The sequence below is a fragment of the Echiichthys vipera genome (genome assembly GCF_963691815.1).
Source record: "Echiichthys vipera genome assembly, chromosome: 5".
NCBI lineage: Eukaryota > Metazoa > Chordata > Actinopteri > Perciformes > Trachinidae > Echiichthys > Echiichthys vipera.
In genome coordinates this window covers 21,158,722-21,182,060 of record NC_139830.1, presented here as the reverse complement: position 1 = coordinate 21,182,060, position 23,339 = coordinate 21,158,722, and the positions used below count along the sequence as shown (strand labels likewise).

Here is a 23,339-nt window from a genome sequence, read left to right as displayed (position 1 = left end):
CAGTCTACCTCTCCTCACTCCTAGTCACATGCACCTTGCTCTGCTTTGGCCCTGACAGGGAATTGGCTGTGAGATTATGTGCAAATGATCACAACACTGCTATTATGAAAAGTACACTGATGTATTTTATGTTTACTATTTATTTTACTTTACTTTTCCCCCCAATCTTTGTAAGGGTTGTGTGTTTTAGCTTATGTCACTGATATACAAACAGATGGATGTTCTTAAGTTGAGAAAAACACCTAAATGGACATAAATGACTAAATTTAGACTAAAGCAAAATCTTTTTATTGCAACTAGAGCTACTGAAAGGCTTTGTGCATGCCTAATGCCCAAGCAAATCGATTTAAAATGCTTTGGTTTTATAGATCGTTTGTTCATTGCCTATTATCTGTCATAAAACCGTGTTAGCCATTTACTCCACAATAACTGTGAGCCAATGTAATATTTGACATATTTATTTATTTAACATATTATTGACAATCTGCAGTTAAACAACAAGCACTCTAGATGTAAATGGGGAAATTTAGTCCATTCTGGCAAAAATAACACTTCACTATGAATGAAAATTCAATTTGCTAAGAGAATGCTTTTTTGTTTAAAGGACAATAATTTAGAATGTCAATAATGGACATGAGTCTTTTTAGTAGAGAAGATGCAGCTGTCCAGTCTTTTAATCTCTTAATTTACTGTGCTTTTTATAATGTCCCAATGACTCACTGTCTCTTCAGCTGTACAGATACTAATAATACTTTCTTGGGGTTTGGAGGAAGGTATTACCTATGGGGATACTTTGCAGCAGTAAATCATTTTGGCAGACAAACAGACAGACTGGCAGTTTCTTAGTGGCGTGGTAGGAAGAAGTGAAGGAGAGGACACATAACATGAGAGAAGACAAACACCAAAATGGATGCAGAAGGCAATGAAAGCACTATTGATTTTGCTTTTATAAATGTCTGGCTAATCCTTCTTCCCCATGCAGGACTTAATGGGAAAACGCTAGCTCACTAGAAAGCAAAGAGATCTGGTTGTGTCGGAGACCGGCTGTGCTGTTCAAACACCTGTAAGCATGATGCAGCCTGTGAAGCCTGAGCGTAGAGCCGCTGAGTCATAAAGGCCAGGTGCCGACAATCACCCCAGAATGTAAAAACTATCCAGCCTACAATTGAATCAGGATAAAGCAAAAGCGTCACTGAATCATCTGTGTGAAGACCGAGAAGTTTGCCTCCTAATTTCAGCATGCACACACAGTATATTGACATTGAAAATGTCAGATTACCCCTACTTTCCACAAATACAAACAAAACTGTTAAGTGCTGTTGAAAAGTGCCATTAAAATGAATACTACTTTTTATATTTATTACCTAACTGAAGCCACATTTACAAGCTTTACTTGTTCTTTACTCTTCATATAAAAAGCTTTTAAAGGTGAACAATCAAATGTCCCCAAAAACGTCTCACAGTAAACCAGCATCATAACCGGAGTCTCATTTATGCACTCGAGTACTAAGTACAACCCAATCATCAGTGATCATCAGCGTTAAGTGATGCCGAATAAACCAGTCTCACAAATCCCTTCCAATCCAGTCGTGGTTTGCATTAGCCATTGAGTTTGAAGATACGTAATGATTTCCAGAGTAAGCATCCAAAGAGGGAAGGACCACACACTTGGGCAGATAGGCCATGGCAACAGACAGATGACGTTCTATTCTTTGTGTCCCCAGTTTGATGAAGGAGGGTGTGGAGTTGCGTGGTGGCTCCAGCCTGGTGTTGAATCCTGGTCGATTTGACTTTGAAGTGACAGACTGCTTCCTGCTTGGCTGTCCGCTGGGCCTCGTGCTGGCCATGAGACGCACTGTGCTGCCTGCCGTCCAGGGTAAGAATCAAAAACATATATAGAGAATGAGAATGTTTTGCTTTTTCATGTCGACACCTCTACACAAGTGCAGCGGTTGTTTGCTGTTGTTATTTATTATTATTTTTTTATTTCTACTGCCTTATTATTGGTGTGCTTGAGTGCAACATAAAAGGTGCTATACAAAGCCAGTTTGATTGATTGAAATTCGACTGCAGTGAAATTACATAACTGGGTTGTCTTTTATTGATTTCTCCTGTGAAACAACATTTTTCACTTGTATTTTACCCCTGCACTATAATAAACTATTTTTTAAAATTAATTCCTGCTCCACTGCTCATTGTTTACAACAAACAAGGTCCTCTGACAGCGAGCACTTACAAACATGGAGAAAATGGAAATCAGCTGGTGATTATGTCCTTCAAAGTAACAAAAACTGTCAACTTCCACCTGCAACCCTTTGCTGCATTTCGCCCCTTGTCTCTCTCCCCCATTCCCTATCAACCTTCAGCTGTCCTGTCAAATAAAGGCATACAAAGCCAAAAAGATATCTATTATTTAAAAGCAGTAATACTTTGAGTGTTGTAGCCTTTGTCAAATATTGCTCACAGCTACACTTCATACTCCTGTTCCTGATGGCATGTCCATTTTTTGTTTTCTGACCCTCAGTGAGCCAGCTGCATCCAGCCTGCTCTCAGATTTGCAACCTGTTTTACCCTTCGGACCCTTCAGCCTCCAGACTGGAGCCGCTGCTGCAGCCTCTCTTTCACAAGTTGCCACCGTATGCTGTGCCACGCTACCAGCGCTACCCTCTAGGAGATGGACGCTCAACGCTCATAGGTGGGACGCGTGATTCAATTTATGAACATCTGGAGATGGGAGAGCAGCTCCTCTTGAATATTTTATTGGTTAATCTCTTTTCTTGTGTAATTGTATTGCTGTATTAATAACCTTTTGGATTTAGCATTTTAAAGCTGCATGAAATCTGTTAGTGGGACCAGTTCACGGCGAACAGGGAGATTCTATGACTTAGTAATGTGAATTTTCACAGGTGCACATGTGCGCACAGATTTTCGATCTCATCTGTGTGAGCTTGCCCTGCAGACGCAGATCTAAATCCTGCCCCCATAACCTGAAGTTTGAAGTAAATATACTTCATCTTCTTGTGGTGCAGTACCTTAAAGTCTGCCACTGCTCTCTGAGGATCAGACACAGTGTGTGAGATAGTAGTCTGCTAGATATGGCATAGTACTGCTGTAATCCCCTTTGAGGACCTGGTTGTGGAATTAATGAGCCACTGATTTATTTGAAGCATGTTTTAGTCCACTTTTGGGACATAGAGACTCATGCTAAACAGCAGTGATGACTCATTGCCTGGTTCCCCTGCCCCTCTATCCACCTACCTAACTGAGAGAAAGTAGGGCAACATCTGATCGCTTGAGCTAACAGCCTGCGAGCATGAACTCAGATCAGAAGATAACGCTTTGTGGTTTGGTGCAAGGCTTTAAAAAAAAAGAAAACCCATGCAGCCATTAGAAATACAGTACTTTATTTATAACTTGAAGCAGATGTGACATCCATTCCATTTTGCTTTTATTACACTTTTTCCTGGGAATCCTGCAATGAAGTTGCTCTTTAGTAAGATAAGAGCATAAACTGATTGTTATGTAAAATGTTATTAATATATGACTAGATCTGCCAGAAATGTTGTTAGGTCCCTAAAACAAATATCTCAAGACTGCAGAACTATCATATTTCATACACCTAACTAAAAATAACTATAGGAGAACAACATTGCACCAAACATAATAGGTTAAAAGAAACAAAAGTTGTAGAATACAGTCATAATAGGTTTGTAAGTGTTTATAAGTGGCAACAGTGAGTTATCTGAGTAGATTTCCGGAGAGATCTGATTGGATCTTACAAGGCCTGGGATCAGTATTCCTTATAAACAAAATTAAGAAAGTTAAAGGTGGTACTTTAATGTTAGCCCACTCATTAAATGGTACTATTATTTTTTCCACAGGCCTGTGGTCATCCACAACAGAACCATCTCACAGGTCTCCTCATACAAATATCTTGGTGTCTTTGTTGACCACTCACTAACTTTGAACACCCATGTTGACAGTCTCTGTAGCAGATTACAACAAAGACTGCACTTCCTATGTCACCTGAGAGTTCATGGTGTTGATCAGAAATTAAAAGGCAGTTGTAGAGAGCCTTGTCAGGTACTGCATCACAGCTTAGTTTGGTAACCTCTCTGTGCAGCTGAAATTGGCCCAACTGATGAAAACTGCATTGAAGATCATAAGGGTCAAACAGGCTACCCTAAGGCAAGCCAACAGGACAGTAGCTCATCCATGTTCTATACACCAAGTACCAGCTACTGTCATCCGGCAGGAGGTCCAGAGTCTTGTGCGGTAGATTATATCCATTTAAAAATGCAATCATCCCTGTGTTAATAAAACTGTCAAATAGTAGCAGACAGGAAGACACAGGACAATCCTTCTTGTTAGGGATTTTTAGAGAAAAAACGGTGATAGTTTTTGTTTTGCTATGTTATATAGTGGCACATTTGAGCATTGTATATTTTCCTTGTGTGTGGGATTTTAAGTGTGAATTTATGTGTGTACAGTTGCAGCATGGGTCATCAGCCCAAAACAGATTACCCACTCTGTGGGACAATAAAATTGTTCTGAATCTTTCCAAATTAGCTCCATAACATTTAACTAATAAGGAACAAATGAAAGAGAGTTATTTGTCAAACATCGTACAAGGGGCAAAATTGTGGTGTTATATAAATATTATATTTATCGTACAACTGGTGACATTAGTAACCTAGTAACATTCCGTCACATCTGAAATGTGTTAAATACGTTCTAAATGAAAACTGTTGTGTTAATATAAAGATCACAGCAGTGGTAAACTGTTACTGCATGAAAAATGACAACAATAAATTGAAAAATCGCTTATTATAATCTATTTGACAAAAAAAAACAACAGTTGCTGTTATCAGTAATGTTATGTATCCCATACCTGAAAAGAGCTTCACTCAGTCACTCACTGTAATCTTATCACTTGTATGTGACCTGCATACAAAACATGTCTCATATTAAATAACAAAGTGTTTTTACCTGTAATTACTGGATGCCCAAGCTGTGATTTATTAATTTAATCATATTCAGCCGGTCACAAAGCGAGCTGCTTGACGCCTCTAAGAGCCAGCGGTGCAGATAAAGGTGATGGAGTGTAAAGACAGGCACACCGCTTAGGCTTTTAATTATGGGTCTGCATCCCTCTTCCATTGATCAGGCTTGGATGCTGTTAAATTAAAAACCACAGATGTGCACACGGACAGACGGAGACATGCAAACACATTCGCTATCATAGAAGAAACAGTGGCACACATCACCCATTTCCTGCTCTGTAAAATGGTAATTAGTTGTTATGAAGGCATGGAAAGCCAATCAAATCAGGCTCCTGTGGGTACGACTTTGACATCAACACCCATCAACAGTGGAGCTTTTATTATGATGAATGCTGCTTATATAGAGAGAATGGGCCCTCTTCCTATTGATTTACAGCTATGATCAAATGGGAAATATGATAGTCCAAGACGCCAGATGCACATTGAGCTATAGCCATTTTTATCAGTATTGATCACATGACTAACTGTGCTTTAATGTAAAGATGGTGTATCTTTTGCTCGCCATGAAATTGTTCCCTAATAGGATGCTGTGTGTGGAGGCTGAGAGCGTGGTGAGGACTGGAGGGGAGGGAGTCGAGTTAAAAGTCTCTTTCCTCCTCTTTTAGTCACAAAGATGTTTCAAGGCCACAATGCAATCATCCTCCCTCACCATATGAATCCCCTGCTTGTCGTTCTTTTTACTATTGTCGTCAACTGTTTCACTCTACCCAACCACATGATTAAATAATAATTTCCTTTTCCTCACTTGTCATTTAATTTGTTAACTATTATTGTGTAGCATTTTCTTCTCTAATTTACAACACACTTGCATGCTTGTGCTCAGCATTTTTTCTTTCCTTTGTGTCAGTCTTTGTCACCACCTAGCTCCATATGTGTGTGTGTGTGTGTGTGTGTGTGTGTGTGTGTGTGTGTGTGTGTGTGTGTGTGTGTGTGTGTGTGTGTGTGTGTGTGTGTGTGTGTGTGTGTGTGTGTGTGTGTGTGTGTGTGTGTGTGTGTGTGTGTGTGTGTGTGTGTGTGTGTTCGTGTGTGTGTGTTTGTGTTCTCTATCTCTCTATCTCTCTCTCTCTCTCTCTCTATTCCCCCTTCTGCCTCTCTGCTTAATTGTGCTGCAAAAGAAAGACAGAGCCGTGCTAATGTTCCAGAAACTGAAAGCGAATAAAGCCCTTCTTAGAGGTGTAGGTCAGGGCCCATTATTGATAACAGATTGTAGTGTGTGTGTGTGATGAATAATTCCAAGTTTTCACCAACACCTTGACCTCACCACCTTAATAGAGCTGCTATAGCAGTCGTGATGTACAAGCAGAAGTGTGTGATGCAACTCTCAGCTCACGAGACGAGACGATACACGATATTCAATTCACAAGAATGTGACGAGACAAGATTTTAACACTATTTTTAACTTTCAATATTTTCTTGATTTCTATTTCAGCACAGAGCTGTGGTGGTGCTGCAAGTGTGTTTGCATCGTGCTTGTGTTAGTTGCGGTGTAGCCTATGGTTCTAACCCCCACAGTCCAAAGCGGCCCGTACCCCCTGTCACCGTACAGTTACTGTCTGCTCCACAGTGCCACTCGCTCATCTCACAGAACAGATACATTTCCATGTAATTATCGACCCACAACCGCGTTTTTCACCGCCGTAGGCCTATGTGTGTTTTGAACACATTAACCATACATTAACATGCGTCATAGGCTTCCTCACTTGCTGCGCTGGTCAATGAATCAGTTAAACAGTGTTGATTTCTTCCCAAGGAGCAGACATGAAACCTATTTTGGTTTAGTAAATGTCTGTCAGTCAGCTGGTGAAGGCAGGTTATCCAGCAGCTGTCACTAGGCTCAGGAGGAGCTGCAGACCAACGGATGAGACCGACATGTCTCTCTACTTGACACATACTGAGGCTTCGAATTCATCAGGTGCCGACACAGAACCTATAACTTGTAGCTGATGTTAAAGAAACTGCGAGGCTCACTTGTTACATGTTTGTGTTACGGTGCTGACGGCAGGAAGCCTGTGAATGTTCTCATTTGTCCAGGTCATCGTTATCCCCAAAGCAATTTCAGTCAAAAGCAACTGGACTCGGTTATTTGTCTGGGAAGCGATTCACCTCTCATCCAAGAGGCTTCATTAGTTCACGTACCAGGCTGGGACTGGTTCAACTATCTGGTGTGGAGATCCAGGTATTTAACCTTTCACAAAGCAGATGATGTCACTGGAACCCAAGTCCAAAGTCCGTCGTTGGAGTCACAGTCATTGGTGGGAAGTAGGTTTTGACTTCGTTACTGCTCTATTGGGTCATAACGACAGTCATTGGAGTCACAGGAGGAGATTTGTGAACAGTTGTTCTGTGAGGTTAGATTGAGTCTCCTGGGAAGGGATAAAAGGGCAGCATTGTAAATTGGAGATAAGTGGTGCTGACGGCACTATCTTCTTACAGTGCTCACTGCTTACATATTGTTTGTGTCTTATCTGTCATTATGTTGCTGTTTATCAACTTACATATTGATATTGCAAGACAACTTACCCCGACTAAAAGTATGGTCACGTTTTAATATTGCGAGATCTCCCCCTAACAAGCAGCAAGTCATTGGAGTGCAGCAAGGTTGGAAGTGGCTTGAAGTGTCCAGGGGCAGCAAGTCCACATTTGGTGGTGTTGTATTATTTTGATTAGGAAGTAGGAGAAGGGAGGGGAACACAGGGCTGCATGTCCAGGGGCCTGTTTCACAAAGCAGGTTCAAAAAACTCTGAGTCTAACCCGGAACTCTGAGTTGATCTACTCTGAGATAGGAAACTCTGAGTTTTCGGTTCCAGAACAGCAAATTTGCGTTAGGTTGATCAACTCAGAGTAGTTTGACCTGGAGTTAAGCGCGTGCACCACAAGTAAAAAAAGACAGCATCAATGGAGCCCTGATTCGACGAGTCACCATGGCAACGGGGAAGCGAAGGGCTACGCTACAACTGGAATTGGAAATATTAATGCGCTCATACGGTGAGTTTGAGCAGGTTTACACCGCTCCAGCAGCAAAAGAGAGGGAGACGGTGCTGGAGGACATTGCGGCTCGGGTCAGTGCATAAGTTTAAATGTAGTCCAGTTGCAATCACAGTAATATCACAGGGGGAACTGCTTGAGTGGGAGCCTATTAATTTATTTCATTTAGGTGCAACCCCGCGGGGGAGAAGTGCAGCTTAAGATGAAACATAAAAACATTTTTCAAACAGGTAAAACCTCAGCACAGTCTCATGGTGACGCCTCATTTTGAGCATGTTTTACATCGTTAAGTAAATATTACCGTAAGTGGCTGTTTTTTATACAACATATCAATGTTGTATAAAAAACTCCCATTTGCAAAAAAAACGCAGCGCAACACACAATATCTGCTGTGATATAAGAGCATTACTGGTTGTTAATGTTGGAAATGTAAGGAGGGATGAGATCGACTGTGACATGAAAGGGTGTTGTGCGTAATCAGCCCCCTCGCATTATAGGTGATATTCTGGATCAGAAGGCTATATAGGAGTAGTTAATATACCGGTAACCCAATTAAAAGCACACACTTTTGAACCTATGAATTGCAAGAAAAGCTGGAATTATATTTAGAAACGCTAAGTCAAATACATTCAACTTGCTCAAAAGATCCATTTCATTCATTTTGTAATTATGGCTGCAGTATATTAAGGATGTCTATGCGCGGTCTGATAATCATCTCCCGACGAATATTTAATTCTCTTTGCGAAATGCGTCACCTTCATCCACGGGATTGGATCAAAAGGACATGCCATGGTAGTGTAAATATTCACCACTTAATATAACTTCTAATGTAGGCCTACTGAATGATTTTTATACGTTGTATACAAAAACTCCCGTTTGCAAAAAAACGCAGCGCAACACAGAATATCTGCTGTGATATGAAACGGTACCGCTCAAAAAGAGAATTGCCTGGAAATGCAAGCACATCTATAATCAATAGTTTGATAATCATCTCCCGACGAATATTTAATTCTCTGCGCAGTAATGCTGCAGCTTCATCCACGGGATTGTTATCAGAAGGACACGCCATGGTAGTGAAATAGTTCCCACCTAATATAACTTCTAATGACTGATGTTTGCAGTGATTTTCTGAAAAAACAGACGGAACTATACTACGCCAAAACTCGCCCGCTGACTGCGTGAATGAGGAAATGAAACACCGTGTGTGGCTGAAAAAGGGCGAGACAGAGAGAAACTCAAGGTTTTCTGAGAAAAACCTGGTCCCGACCAGGTTAGTTTCAGAGAGCATGTTACCATGGTAACTGACCGAGAGTTTAAGTTACCTCTCTTTGTGAAACAGGCTAGAGTTACCCCTCTGTCTCTGGTTTGAGTTACCTCCCTTTGTGAAACGGAAAACTCAGAGTTTCCCTCATTTCAGGGTTAACATACTCAGAGTTTTCACTAAACCTGCTTTGTGAAACAGGCCCCAGGTCAAACAAACACAGAACTCCCACACAGGAGACAAGTGTTCACGCCCTGTGTGAAACCAATAAAAGAAAGACCAAATACAAAATTCATATTTGACCTGATTTCAGGAAATGTATATTAGCCCAAACAATTCCATGTCTTCCCAACCAACTGAATACTTTTTTGCCACTCAAAAGCAGATCCATTAGACAGAAAACCATTCAATCTAGCGTCACTGATATGAACAGTGTGTGCCAGATTCCATCATGTTCCTCATTAATCACAACAGTCTAGATTTATTAACCACACCTGATTCTCCTTTTCGTCTCTGTCAGAGGGCGGCTGTTAATCTGTATTCACGTGCTGTTGCCAATCCTTAACAGACCAAACATGCAACATGTGGCTGCCTCTGACAGTTTATTTATCACCATTCCAGCAGGCAGAGTAGAAAGGGTTAGTCTGCCAATAACTTGCTATTCTGGGTGATAATTTAAAGCACCTACAAGCTCATCCCCAGTTAAAGAAACTGATTACAGGCAGGTACATGCACTGAGTGGAGTAAACATCTTGCTAATGCTTGTGTATAGTGTGAGTGAAAGTCATGTAAAGATTTTGCAGCAAGGTCACAATGTGTTCAGGTTAACATTTGCATTGATACATATTACAGTCAATGGGAGCAAGTAAATGACATGATGCAGAAGTGAGGTCATCTGTTAGTCTTGGCTTGTGAAACACATACAAATATATAAATTAGAATGGTTTATAGGTTGTCATAGAGGTCAACATGTCATCTAAAGCACACGCAGCAGTGGAGTGGAGGCTTATTCAGACGTGAGTCAAGCCATTTCCAGTGTCATAATAGATCCACAGCAACTTACAGGCCTGGATAACAAGATAAGGAGTACTCTCCATAGTCGAGCTGGAAACATTCTGAGTTTCATAATACAGGTAAGAAAAGGAAAACAGTGTGGGAGTGTTTCTCAAAAGAAAAAGATGGGTTGTTCAGCTTCCTGTTATTCAGCTATGTTAGGTGTTGCTGTTTGGTGGAAGATATATTACATTCAGTGTGAGTCCCCTATTGTCCCCAGGATGTATTATGGGGTTTAAGATAGATGTGCTATTGAACCGAACTGCTACACACTTGACTATCTAACGATTAAATTATTGATGAAATATGCTGCTTCTTGGATCTACTTTCTTAACCCTTTGGCACAGATCTGTGCACAGATCTGTGCCAAAGGGAATAGAAAGTAGATCCATGATGTTTGGTGAAACCAGGTCTCCCGGGAAAACTTTAATTTTCCTATTATATAGTATTATCATAAAACAAATAGGAAAGATCTGTGCAGAGACGTGCCGGCGGGAGAGAAGAACAGATAGAATATTTCTAGTAGTCAGCGGGAGCCGAGACTTGAGACTTCCAAAGTCAATACAATTAGATTGAACCCCATGGAAAGTAGAAGCAGTCTGCCATTGTACTAGTGCTGGTCTTTGGTTTTCCGTGATAAAACACAAAGCAAGTCGATACGCAGCAAGAGGCTCTTATTAGGCAAAATAACAGCATTGATTTAAAGATTGAGGCTAGTCAATTGTTGTGTGATCAAAGCATTTCCTTTCCTCTTCCCTCTCTATTTTGTCCTTGTCTTTTCTCTTCCGCTCCTCTTTTTACCCTCCCTAGCGGAGAGTATCCAAGGCCACTCAAATGTGTTTTTGGAAGGGGAGCAAACTCCTGGAGGTCCTGCTTTACAGATGTTCTCCGAGACGAAGATTGAAGGAGGAGGAGGAGGAGAAGAGGGAGGTCGTAGAGCCAGCGTTACCAGTGTGGAAAGTGAAATGTCGATTTGCTCCATGGGCCAGCTGGGAAATACCATTTCTAACAGTGAGTGGGAGGGTAGGAGAGAGGCTGAGAAGCTACACTGTCTCATTTCTCTAATTATCTCCTGCAGATGACTTCAGGTTCATGAGGTGTCACAGCTCTTGAATTGACCTCAGATTTCCACATGTTGTCTATGTTTGTGTATGTGTTTGCGTTTCAGTTTCCAGTAGCTGGTGGGGCTCCAAGAGGCTGGATTATGCTTTGTACTGCCCTGACGTGCTGACTGCCTTCCCAACAGTGGCTCTGCCTCACCTTTTCCATGCCTCCTACTGGGAGTCCACTGATGTAGCGGCCTTCGTTCTCCGGCAGGTGGGAAAGCCTTATTGACAGCCTATTGTTTTTTTCCCCCCAGAAATTGTCTCAGATTTGGAAAAGTATTGTCTCAGTAATTAAAAAATACTTAAAATATATTTAATTTGCATACTAAAAACCATTTAAGACTTTATCTGCGCATAATTAGCATGATTTATTCTAAACAACAGTAAGCAACTAGCATCATCTAAAGACCTTTTCAGAATGAAGACAAAGGCCAGGAATGTAGTAATTGTGTGTATCACAGTCTCTGAAATTCCTGGCTAGTATAAGACTGAACTTTTCAAATCTAATGTAGAGAGGTTCTCTAGGCACATTGTTCAGGGAGTAGATGAAACAAAGTGACAAAATAATCTCTTGTTTAAGCCTATGCATATAAGCCTTTGCATATAGACCATGTCTTCTTTGATGAACCACTGGTGGTCTGTTCCAAGTCAGGTCATGTTTTAAGCTGTATGATACTGTATATCATAACAAACAAGAAAGTTGTACAGCAGAAGGTAGAAAGTGCAGTTACTGTACGGATACATTAAGTTGAAAACACTATAGTCTATATTATGTTGCTTTAATGTGAAGTGGTTCAGTTTTTGAAACTTGTGTTTGTATTTCTTGCAGCACAGTTGCCAGAATCAACAAGCCAGTCAGTCAATGGCAGCATATTGGAATTTAATAAAAAAGGATTTTAGGATTGACCCTTGGGATCCCATTTTAGTATGACCAGAACCAAATTGTGACTTCAAGAAAAGTCCAAGCCAATGCAAATCCCTTTGTTCCCCCCGAACCTGGTTCCTTGAAGCCCCTCAATACACACACAGGTGTTTTCAGTTAACTAGTTGATTAGACCTCTTCTCAGGACTGTGTGGTTGTGTCTACTGTGACACAACCACACAGTGTTTCACCTGTTAAGGCGGGACAAAGTACACCTTTATCACTCTTAGTGGTAGATGAACATTTATGACCTCATAAATTCCCATCAAATCCTCATCAAAGCCCCACCCACCTTCAATCTAAGCAGAGGTCTAATCAGCCAGAATAACTGAAAACACCTGAGTGGGTGTTCAGGGGCTTTGAAATACAGTATATGTCATGTAGTGAATGCTGCTTCCTCTATGACTTTTCGGGTTGTACTTGGTCTAAGGTATCATGATTTTATTGTTTCCATTGAATAATGCCTTTTTGCTTCAGAAACAATGCAGCATAGACAATACTGCTTAGCTGTTCAAGGGCTCCTTCTGCACATATGACACCTTGAACATGTAACCAAAAGTCTGGCCGTGAGCCATTGATGTCGTCAATTCCTCTTTATGGTATCTAACTGTGGACAGAGCCAGTAATAAGAAACCCAAACATTTTAACCATACATATTGTGTGAAGTTGTTTCAAGACGTCTTTCAGTACGAGTCAGTAGAGTCACGACCTGTGGCTCTACAGTTCTGCACAAACAACATGATACAACATAATGATTTATTCCTAGTCTACGAGTTAACAGGTGTTTTTTTTAAAAAACATTTCATCGTGGTGGATGGCCTTGTTTCTACCTACTGAGCCGTTCATGAATATATTATGTAATTATATTAATTTGGAGTGTGTACACTGTGTCTGTGTTAATAACAAGCATGTTTTCTAAATCCTCAGACATTGACAAACAGCAGGACAAAAATAATACATTATAAGACAAGTGTATCACGTCATATGCTGTTAAAAAGCCCCTGGAAAAACTGTCAGTCTTTGAATTAGATGATTAGAAAGCAGAGCTCCCAGAGAAAAAAAAGGGAAAAAAAATGTTCCCCACCCTGCTACTGTCTGCTGCAGTATCTTTGTGAGAAAACGTGAGGGGAATAAGGAGAGAACATATGGAAAAAGAAGTGCTGTGGCTGTCATTAGGAAGCTAATAAACTCCAAGATCATTATTTTGGTTCAGGGATTTTCAGCTCCACTCAATGCTGTTTCATATTAACGCATTGTCATGAAATTTAAGGGGCTGCGCAGAAAATAATTTGTTAAATACTAATCATTGACTTTTCTCACAGTCCAAGCTCAGTAAGAGAATGTCTTTCAAGTTGTATGAAAGAAGGGGGCTCTCTGTGTTCAAGAGTCAGAAATGATATGCATGGATTCTTTCAAGTACTGCACAGTCATTTTATTCCAGTCCCAGCAAACCCTTGGCCCCAATCTGTGTCAGTGCTGCTCTTGTCACAAAATCTTTCCATTACAACCTAAACACAACTCCAGATTTAATTTCACGGCTTCAGATGCAAATCCTTACATGTTATTATTATGATGTTAGATTTTTTCACCATGTCAATGTGCAGAAAGTGATGACGGGCGTCAAGAGTTATTACTTCTTTTTTAAGATTATTTTTTGGGCAGTTTTCAAGCCTTTTATTATATAGGACAGACAGGAAATGGGGTGAGAGAGAGGGGGAGACATGCAGCAAAGGGCCAAAGGTCGGAGTTGAACCTGCAGCCGCTGCCTCGAGGACCTTCAGCCTCTTTACACGGGGCGACTGCCCTAACCACTCAGCCACCAGCCACCCTTCTCAAGCGTTATTACTGTTTGGGGGTATGATTTCAAATTTCTTGTGTGATGCATGTGTTTATTGACAGCTCATGCGATGTGACTCTGTAAAGACCCAGGAAGCGGATAATTTGGGCTCTGCTCCATTCTCTCCCTCCAGCCCACGAGAAAAGTGGCTCAGGAGAAGGACACATGTCAAACTAAGGGTAAGGAATTATTTGATTGGTTTATTTTGTATAAATGAAACCCCCCCTACCCCACCCCACCGTACCCCCCACCCCTCGTTTGCTGTGCTAGCAGAAATGTGAATTTATGGATATTTAGGTAAGCTCATATTCAAACTTTATGTGAACGAATTCATGAATAATTTATCAAAGCACTTTGGCCTGGACACCAGATATTAAATAGCTGGAATATTGTCTCTGAGGTGCCTCTCATTCTTAGAAATACATCCACCCACACAAACATGCACGCACTATGCAGATACTATCCTTCTGACGCAATGGCCTTGCATTGACTCAAACTATAACTACAGTTCACGCTCGCTGCTGACATTGTCGTGCTTTAGTGCTATGATGCTGACTTTTTCTTCAGGAATCCTGGGGGTTACAGGATTCCTGTGGGATTCTTGTAGGATGGAAATAATTTTCACTATCTATCACGTGATTGGGACGTGACAGGAAGAAAAGTTAACAGGAGCAGGATTTTTATTATAGGTCAGGTTTTGATAATATGCAGTTCTACCCCCCTCAAAACACAACACAGGAATGTGAAGGGACAGTCATCCTTTTGGGATTGGGACAGGAAAGGATTTTTTTGCGTGATCGGGTCGGGGCAGTACCGTGTCACCCTCCACTGTGGGCTGTGCATTTGGTCTGTGACCTGAAATTTCTTTAAATACGCCCACACGTTCACCTTGAAGCAGTGAAGCAGGCAGACGTGCACAGTTACTTGATTCTTCTGAGCCCTGCAGAGTAGAACAATCAAGGTTATATTGCCATCCGCTGAGAGCTCCTTTTAGCTGCTATTTTCTAAAGACGAGAATTTAGTGACTGCTTGCTTCGTGGGGCTATAAATAGAACAACATAACCAGAGTACCATGGAAACATCTATATTTGAGTCTGTGAAGGTTTTCTTTTCTAAGTGTCGTGTTGTTCATGCCTCACCTTGGCCAAGTGATGTGTTTCACATGTAAGAGTTGAGCAGAAAAGCAGTTCTGAAATAGTTCAATTTGGGCACAGTCAGCTCATCTCCTGCAGACTGATACTATTTGAAGAGACTTGGCATCTATTTCTGATCTCCCGCTACTCAGTAAAAGGTGTTGTCACAGCTGTGGCGTGACCACTAGTGTGGTTGTTGTCTTTTGTACATGCTGCTCTTTCCCAGAAGGGGGTCTGACTCTAACTCTCCTCTTTCACACCTTGTTTGTGAGGGGATGGGGATACTGAGGCGCATGCAGTTTTCACATATGACTGCGCAGATTACCTAGTGAACTGTATTCAGGAAATTTAAAGGTTGAATTTGAAGAATGAGCAGTATACCGACATCTAGTGTCTCAAGATCATAGGGTAAAATAATTCCAGCAGTCGGGTAGCCATGTTTGTCAGACCGGGCCCATACAGGAGACCGGAGTCTGCAAAGTCCAGCAAATTGCACCATAAAAACAAGTATTGCAGAGGAGTTTGACTGACAGTTACCGTTACCGTTGTTAGCTTACCGATCAAGGAGAAACGTAGCCATTTTGGCTGGAGTTTTAATGACGTTGAACTCCTTTATCTCAGTCAATCGAGTGAATGCTGGGCCTATATTGACTCTCATTTTTGCCCATCTTAGCTCAGCTGCAAGGACAAATAACGCCCTCTCTGCTGAGGCTCCGAAGCAGCTGCAGGATTGGCAAACTCCATTCCACCTAGTGCCAGCCTAGAGTAGCTGCCCTGAACAAAAGACAACCCTGGCAACCCGCAATGCCGGTCGCTATTGGCTGGTACAATGTAAACAGAACATGACAGAAAGTCATTGTCAAACCCATCCAAAATGTTTAAAATATTGATTTAGACTAAGTATATTTTCCATGGGAAAGCAATAGTTTCATTCTGTACCCCTTCAAGTGCCCCATGTGTGTATTATTTAAAAAAAATATATATAGCTTTTAATGAAGATTCTACATAATTCAGCCTTTAACTAGATAGTAAACACTGTCAGGCCTCCTCGAGTAACACAATAGCTTTGATGTTTTATGTATCCAATGCCCAGGTGCATAAGGTTTGCTTACTCAGCATGCTTTCCATCACTGGATCAGTAACTTAGTCCTGGTGCTGGCAAACAGTACATTGTTGACAAAGCTAATGCAGGATAACACCTTGAAATGTTGAACTTCCTTGTTAGATGTAAACCCCTTTAAATTCAACACCTTAGCAAATGCAATTATCATTTCTGTTGGATCAGTAAAATATGACCGCAGTGCACAGTATTTCCAAGTAAACAAAATGTAATCGCAGGCTGTCACTCCTGATAAAATCACTGCAGCAAACAAAGATGCAATCAAAAAACTGCATTATTGCTGTTGCTTTTATTTATTCATGAAGTTGTACTTCAGTTATAGTATGTTAATATAAGCTGTGACTCTTTTAAAAAAAAATCGTTCATATATAAATCCTGCAAAAGCTTGTGGAGGAAATATTATCTTGCTCACACTATCTACAGGGCAAGAACCCCATTTCTATGTAGTTGTCTAACTGGGAGAAAAGCAGGGTGTTGAAAAAGAGAACGTGTGTCAAGCTAAATGCTCCAGGATAAAGTAAAGGTTACAGAAATGACAGTGAAGTCGGTAGGATAACTTAAATTTCTGTTAAGGTAGCCCACAAAAGAGTGTGAGAATTACAAATGAGTGTGCTTATAATATGTTATTAAAATGCAACCATCTCAGCAAGAAGATAATTAAGGATTAGTGCTTCTCTGCCGGCTCACCTAGACTCACCCTGAATGGTGGAGTAAGGAGAAAAGAACAAGAAGCTTAATATAGAGGTAACACTCTTTTCTGGAAGGTCCCACCTCAGAGGCATCTGGCTTGGCATTGTAATCTGGAAATGTAACACACCAAAGCAGGGAACACTTGCTGAATGTTGAATAAGAAACACTGGCAATGGAGCAACATTAGCATTAGGAGTCGTGATTCTGGCAATCTGACTCATGTTATTCCAATATTTGTTCACTGTTTTTCTCTCCACCAACTCAGGGGTTATATATGTGGCTTTTTAGCTGCTAAACTCTCCAGTATATTCAGGGTTTTTTTCACTGAATAAGTAAAAACAATGCTGATGAGAAAGTTGAGAGGAAATGTTTTGTTCTCTAGAGCCCAGAGGAACTTCAGTGTGGTGATAATTTTCTATGGGTTGTATCAGTAGAAGGCACCCGTTGCACATCATTAATTAAATGTATTGTTAATAGTAAAATATTGATTGTAGGTGCTTTAGATATGTGTTCATTTCCATCAAATGTGTATCTGGCTCAAAATAATCTCAATTTATGCTCCACTTAGCAGCTTTTTCAGAGCTTCTCCAACTCCTCTCACACACCCTTGACTTGAGTGTCCCGACTAAGCTGTCTTTTGCCCTCCCTCTTGTTATTAACTGTAGAACGTCACTGCCAACCACAGGGTGAATGATGTCATTGCCACCGAAGACGGCCCTCAAACTCTGGTCGGTCGCTTCATGTACGGCCCCTTGGACATGGTCACCCTGACCGGAGAAAAGGTGAAAAGAAGCAACATGATTGGTTACAACAGATATATATATATTTGTGTATGAAAAACATAGATTAACCTCCAACCTGTTGACCCACCCTGCCCCTCTTATAGGTGGACATCCTGCTAATGACACAACCTCAGTCTGGCCGCTGGGTGCACTTTGACACAGACGTGACCAACAGCAGCGGCAGAGTCACATATACCATACCCAAGAGCAAGAAGCTTGGCCTGGGAGTCTATCCGATTAAAATGGTGGTCAAGTAAGCCTCCATGTAGCGTCTTACAGTGCTGCATTATCAAATAATAAGATAATAGGTGATAAATCCCATGTTTCTGACCTACAGTATTTCAGTATTGTGTGATACAGGGCACACATATGATAGAGAACCTTGAAGGGAGTAACAACCGTGTGTAGGGAATTCAGTTCCTCTCTTATTTTCTATCCAAAGGGGCGATCAAACAAGTGCGGAGGCCTACCTGACTGTGTTACCCCGCAGCATGGAGTGCGTGGTCTTCAGCATCGACGGCTCTTTTGCTGCCAGTGTGTCAATCATGGGCAGTGACCCCAAGGTCCGCCCTGGAGCCGTCGATGTTGTCAGGTAACTGGTGACAACCTCCCAATGTTTGCGGGCGTGAGTGCTTGTGTGTGTTTCGGAATGAAAGTCAGTCTCTTTAAAGTTGGAGAAAAAGGTTTAGAAAGTGTCTATGATTGTGTGCACACTTTAAGACACTTTAAGCATTAAAGCAAGTGAAAGACTGAAGTGTGTTTGATGTTATGTATTCACACGCAGGCATTGGCAGGACCTGGGATATCTGATTATCTACATCACAGGCCGCCCTGATATGCAAAAGCAGCGGGTGGTATCCTGGCTCTCGCAGCACAATTTCCCCCACGGGATGATCTTCTTTTCTGAAGGTCTGGTCCACGATCCCCTACGACAAAAGACCATCTTCCTCAGGAATCTAATACAGGAGGTAAATTTCTGAGATAAACTATTGTGGTGACATTTACTCTGCATTTAATCTTTCAAAGCATGTGAAACATTTTGTTTGATCTCAATTTCTGTACTCCGCATAACTCATTTGCGAGCTTAGAGTGTTGTAGCCTTGGGTTGTGCCGCATTGAAATGCCACACACACGTCTGACTGAGTATTCTCCCTCTCACCAGTGTCACATTAAGATCAACTCTGCTTATGGCTCCATGAAGGACATCTCTGTATACAACATGCTCGGTCTTTGCCCCTCACAGATTTATATTGTTGGTAGACCTTCGAAGAAGTATCAAAATCAGTGTCAGGTAGTTCAATTTTTACTTGTCTTTTTACTCTTTTAATAGCATTTTGTGGCATTATTTTTTTCTCATTTCTTATTTATTCTGCTTTTCTTCTAACCTTTTCTCTGTGTGGTATATGTAGTTCCTGAGCGAGGGCTATGCAGCACACCTCTCCACCCTTCAGTTTGGGCACAGAGCAAGACCCAAGAAATCCTCCTCTGTTCGTATGGTCCTGAGGAAGGGCTCATTTGGTCTCTCAGCAAAGCCTGACTTCTTGTGTAAGCGCACTCACCTGCGCAGGACCATGTCAGTGCAACAGCCTGACCCGCCGTGCACACCAAACCCCAAGCCTGAGCGAGCCCAGAGCCAGCCGGAGTCAGATAAGGACCATGGGGGAGGAGCAGGAGGAGTGGGAGGAGTAGGAGGCGGACAAGGCGTATGGGGACGGCCCTCCATGCATCGTGGAGACACCACTCCCTGACGTCAAAAAAAAATGAAGGACTGCTGGAGGATAGAAGAGGAAAACAAAGGGGTCTTACTGTCCGGGGCCAATGTGAGATATTTTGTTTAAATGTGTTTAGTTTAAAGAGGGCACCTTCTTATCAGGAAGAATACCTCTGTACTACCCAAGCAGTAAACACAGAGGCAGTCAGACCATTCAAAAAAACATATATATTATTATTAAAAAAAAGTTACCCGAAATGTTTGTTTTAAACATCACAGTTTAAAGATCAAGTTCCTTTCAGACTTAGTTCTTGATTCATTGTCAATCTTGCGTATGAACAGTTTTTGTTCAATGAGGAATTATTTCTGACATTTAAGGTGTGCTTGCTTTCATTTTCAGTAGTTAAGATAATCTGGCTAATTTGTTTGCCCCTAACTTGTTTATATCCCATCTGATAACTTGTTTCTTGCCCTTCTGGACTTGTGGCATAGAAGGGTGTATCGCAGAATCAACAAATTCTGAAAATGGAGCAATAAGGCACATTATATAGAATTGTGAAAAACTGTTGAGTTGTTTGCAAGTTAGTGTGCATTATATACAGAGAAATGAACAGGATTTTAATCGTGCCAATAGGCGAGATTATTATTGCACTCAGACATTGGGGGGAAATAAGAGACAGAAGCTTCCTAAAGAGCCACAGAATACATTATGTGACTGTTTTCACAGACTAAAAAAAGTCAGTGTTGGGCCCCTTAATTTTAGATGCCAGAGCAGAACATTGACATACATCACTTGCACAAATTTCATTAAAACCAAACAACACAGAGGACAAAAATGGGCAAACATCAAATGAAGTGGTGATAGTTGACTGTGCCCCTGTTGAACAATGGAAAACAAAGGTCATATGTTGTGCAAAACAAACATCTTCACATCCTGTTCTGATCAAGCGCAGGCTTTCTCAGACAGCCTATGATCAGATGTGAGCTAAGAGCATCAAAGCGCTAAAGATGGCCAAAATCTCTTTGGATTGCTGCATCACCAGGGAAGATGTATTTTTATAGTTTCTTGCTTCCCGCCAGCCTTTCACCTTTTATTTCACCGCGTTGTCTGTCAAACCTTTAAGAGCTTGAGGCGCCGCAAAGCTTTGACGCAAACACAGATTGATTTTGTTTACTACTTAAGAGTGAAGTCAATAAAGATCCACCTGGATTAGATTATGTTCTTTGATGTACCTGATACATTACAGTCTTTACACTTTAAGTCAACGAGGCATTACTAATTTTTTATAAATAAAGTGAAGTCGAAGAGCACAAAAGAGAGAAGGGAAAAAAATACCGTGGCAACCTATAGAGTAGAGATGCTATTATTAGCATCAGCTCCCTGGGTGGACCCTATGTAAATTCTCCCATGATTTTGATTATACAAGTACTGATGAGCTACAACTGCAATGTCCTGTCATGCTTGACATCCATTCATTTCTAGATTTGGAAATATTGTCTGTGCAATCATGGAAATTAGAGATGTGTCACCTTGAGAGCCTGTAGGAACAAATATGCTGATACAGACCATACAAACACTAATCAATCTATTAACCTTTCCTTGAATCGAACGATTTCACTAATATTTTCTCTCTCATTTGACAGTTTCACCTCTACCTACTGTACATGCACATTGGATGGCTGGTATCCCTTGCAGCTCAGCTTTACCTGCTGCCTGGCTCTCAGCGACATGTTCGGCCCTTTTTTGTGACCTGCTCGGTGGATTTTGTCACTTTGACTTTGTGCCTGAAATTTTATGCAGTTGCCAGGAGGCAATGATTTTTGTATATGCCCGTGTCAAGCTAAAATTGTGTTTACTGTAATTGTAAAATCGAAAGAATGTACTTCAGATAGTAGATATACACATATATTCATGCGCACATGCACACACTTGGGAGGATGACAAAATGTGAAGATGGCGGTGACTTTGAACTTGTTGGGACTTGTCAACAGATTACCAGAATCATTCAGACTGCTGTGCTGACATGTTGACTGACTCCTGCATTAACCCTCCACCCATGTAAATACTCAACACTCATCTTATTTGTGTGGGCCTCTGGACACAGAAGCACTGTGACATTTAGGTTCAATCTGTACCGAACTCTGCGATCATGAGCCCCAGTGAGTCAACCTCGCCGAAATGGCTGCTTCTGCCTCCATTTCACTCCCACTGTAAGATATCTCCCCCTTATTGTGGCTTACCCTTTCCATCCCCTCAACTAGTCTGGCAGAGCGAGCCTTTTGACGGCCGCCTCCGACCGGATTGTTTGCAGCTCTGAGGTCGCATTTGCACTATCGAAGCACACTTGCTTCAGAAACAAAGTTGTATTTGTATTTATTGTACTGTACTATACTGTTTTAGTTTTCCCTGCAGATCGTGCACTGTCGCTGCCTGGTGATTACTGTAACTGCTCGAGGATGCAACACAAATAGTTTGTAGGAAACTGTTGATTTGACCAAAAAATGTTTATAGATTGATAGACACAGATGTAAAAAGTGATCAGAACTTGTTTATCTACATGTCTAAAATTATGTAATTATCATAATTTGCTAGTTTAGTTGCTTGGTAGTTGCAGTAGCTTGCAGGATAATTTAGAATACCCGCCATGCCAGTTGGAATTCCACCTGGATGCCCTTGTATCTATTGTTATTTACTACAGATGCAATGGATTTGTGATTAAATCTGATGCAGTCTTGTGCACTCTGGGTTTAATGGAGTCTTACTGTGGCCATGTTTAAAACTCTGTGCAAGTCAAACCTATTTTTCTATGAGGAAATATTGTAAATAGAAATATTTTCAATGTATGTTTTTGAACCTTTTGTTGTTTGACTTGTTGATTTTTTTGCCTTAAATTGTATTTGATGTTGGGTAGAGATACAAAATGATTTGATTTGTTCGACCAAAGTATTGAGTTTTACTGTTACTTCATGATAAAGTGCATTTTATCTAGTTGATATTTTGCACTGACATGTTTTAGATACCATATATGTGTGCACGTGCGTGAGTGAGTGTCTAGGAATTAGTTGTAGAGTTGTAATGACTGTGAACATGAGGACAGCTATGTAAGTACATACGTCTGCAGATGAATCAGAGGACGCAGGGAGGCCATATACCTGCATGTTCTTGCTGCGGCTCACGACTGCCAGCTTTTCAGAACTGAGTGTGTATTTCATAGGTTTGGATTGAAGCAGTTTGTCGGAGGATTATTTGGTCGAGGCTTCTATATACAGTATGTTTTAAAAAGGAAAAGAGCTTCTTCGAGTTCTTAGGGCCTCTTGGTTTAACTGAAAACCTGCATAGTAGAGTGGGACCTGCCAGAAGGAACTGTCTTGTGTGTTTCTTTCACCGCCTGTACACCACAGGTGGTCCAGTAATTAGCTATGTGATTACTACTCAGTATGTATGACTCTGTGTAGTGCCGCCCCTGTAATTGCAGTGCACTGATTATTATTATTGGTTATTGTATAATATTGTAGAAACAATACTGAAATACTTCCTTTCGTATCAGATTGTTAGTACTGAAACATTGTTACCCAAGCAACAAAATGATAATTCCCATCACTGTATACACAAAAATAAAGTCCGTATAACACATAATGATATATCTCTTCATACACTGGAGGAGTGAAATATTTA

The 23,339-nt window shown here is 41.1% G+C and overlaps 1 protein-coding gene across 1 annotated transcript in view; it reads left to right on the top strand.

Moving 5' to 3' along the window:
- The window catches only part of pitpnm3 (PITPNM family member 3), a gene marked incomplete at its 3' end in the record, with an annotated part of 92,112 nt that extends 72,412 nt beyond the window's left edge, over positions 1 to 19,700 (top strand). Inside the window, exons 9-19 of the mRNA XM_083914064.1 lie at positions 1,725 to 1,876; positions 2,525 to 2,695; positions 11,173 to 11,373; positions 11,531 to 11,679; positions 14,290 to 14,406; positions 17,836 to 17,952; positions 18,057 to 18,205; positions 18,395 to 18,544; positions 18,737 to 18,920; positions 19,115 to 19,243; positions 19,362 to 19,700. Coding sequence (XP_083770190.1) covers positions 1,725 to 1,876; positions 2,525 to 2,695; positions 11,173 to 11,373; positions 11,531 to 11,679; positions 14,290 to 14,406; positions 17,836 to 17,952; positions 18,057 to 18,205; positions 18,395 to 18,544; positions 18,737 to 18,920; positions 19,115 to 19,243; positions 19,362 to 19,700 — 1,858 coding nt within the window. The remainder of the gene's footprint in view (positions 1 to 1,724; positions 1,877 to 2,524; positions 2,696 to 11,172; positions 11,374 to 11,530; positions 11,680 to 14,289; positions 14,407 to 17,835; positions 17,953 to 18,056; positions 18,206 to 18,394; positions 18,545 to 18,736; positions 18,921 to 19,114; positions 19,244 to 19,361) is intronic.
- Between the last annotated feature and the right edge of the window lie 3,639 nt (positions 19,701 to 23,339).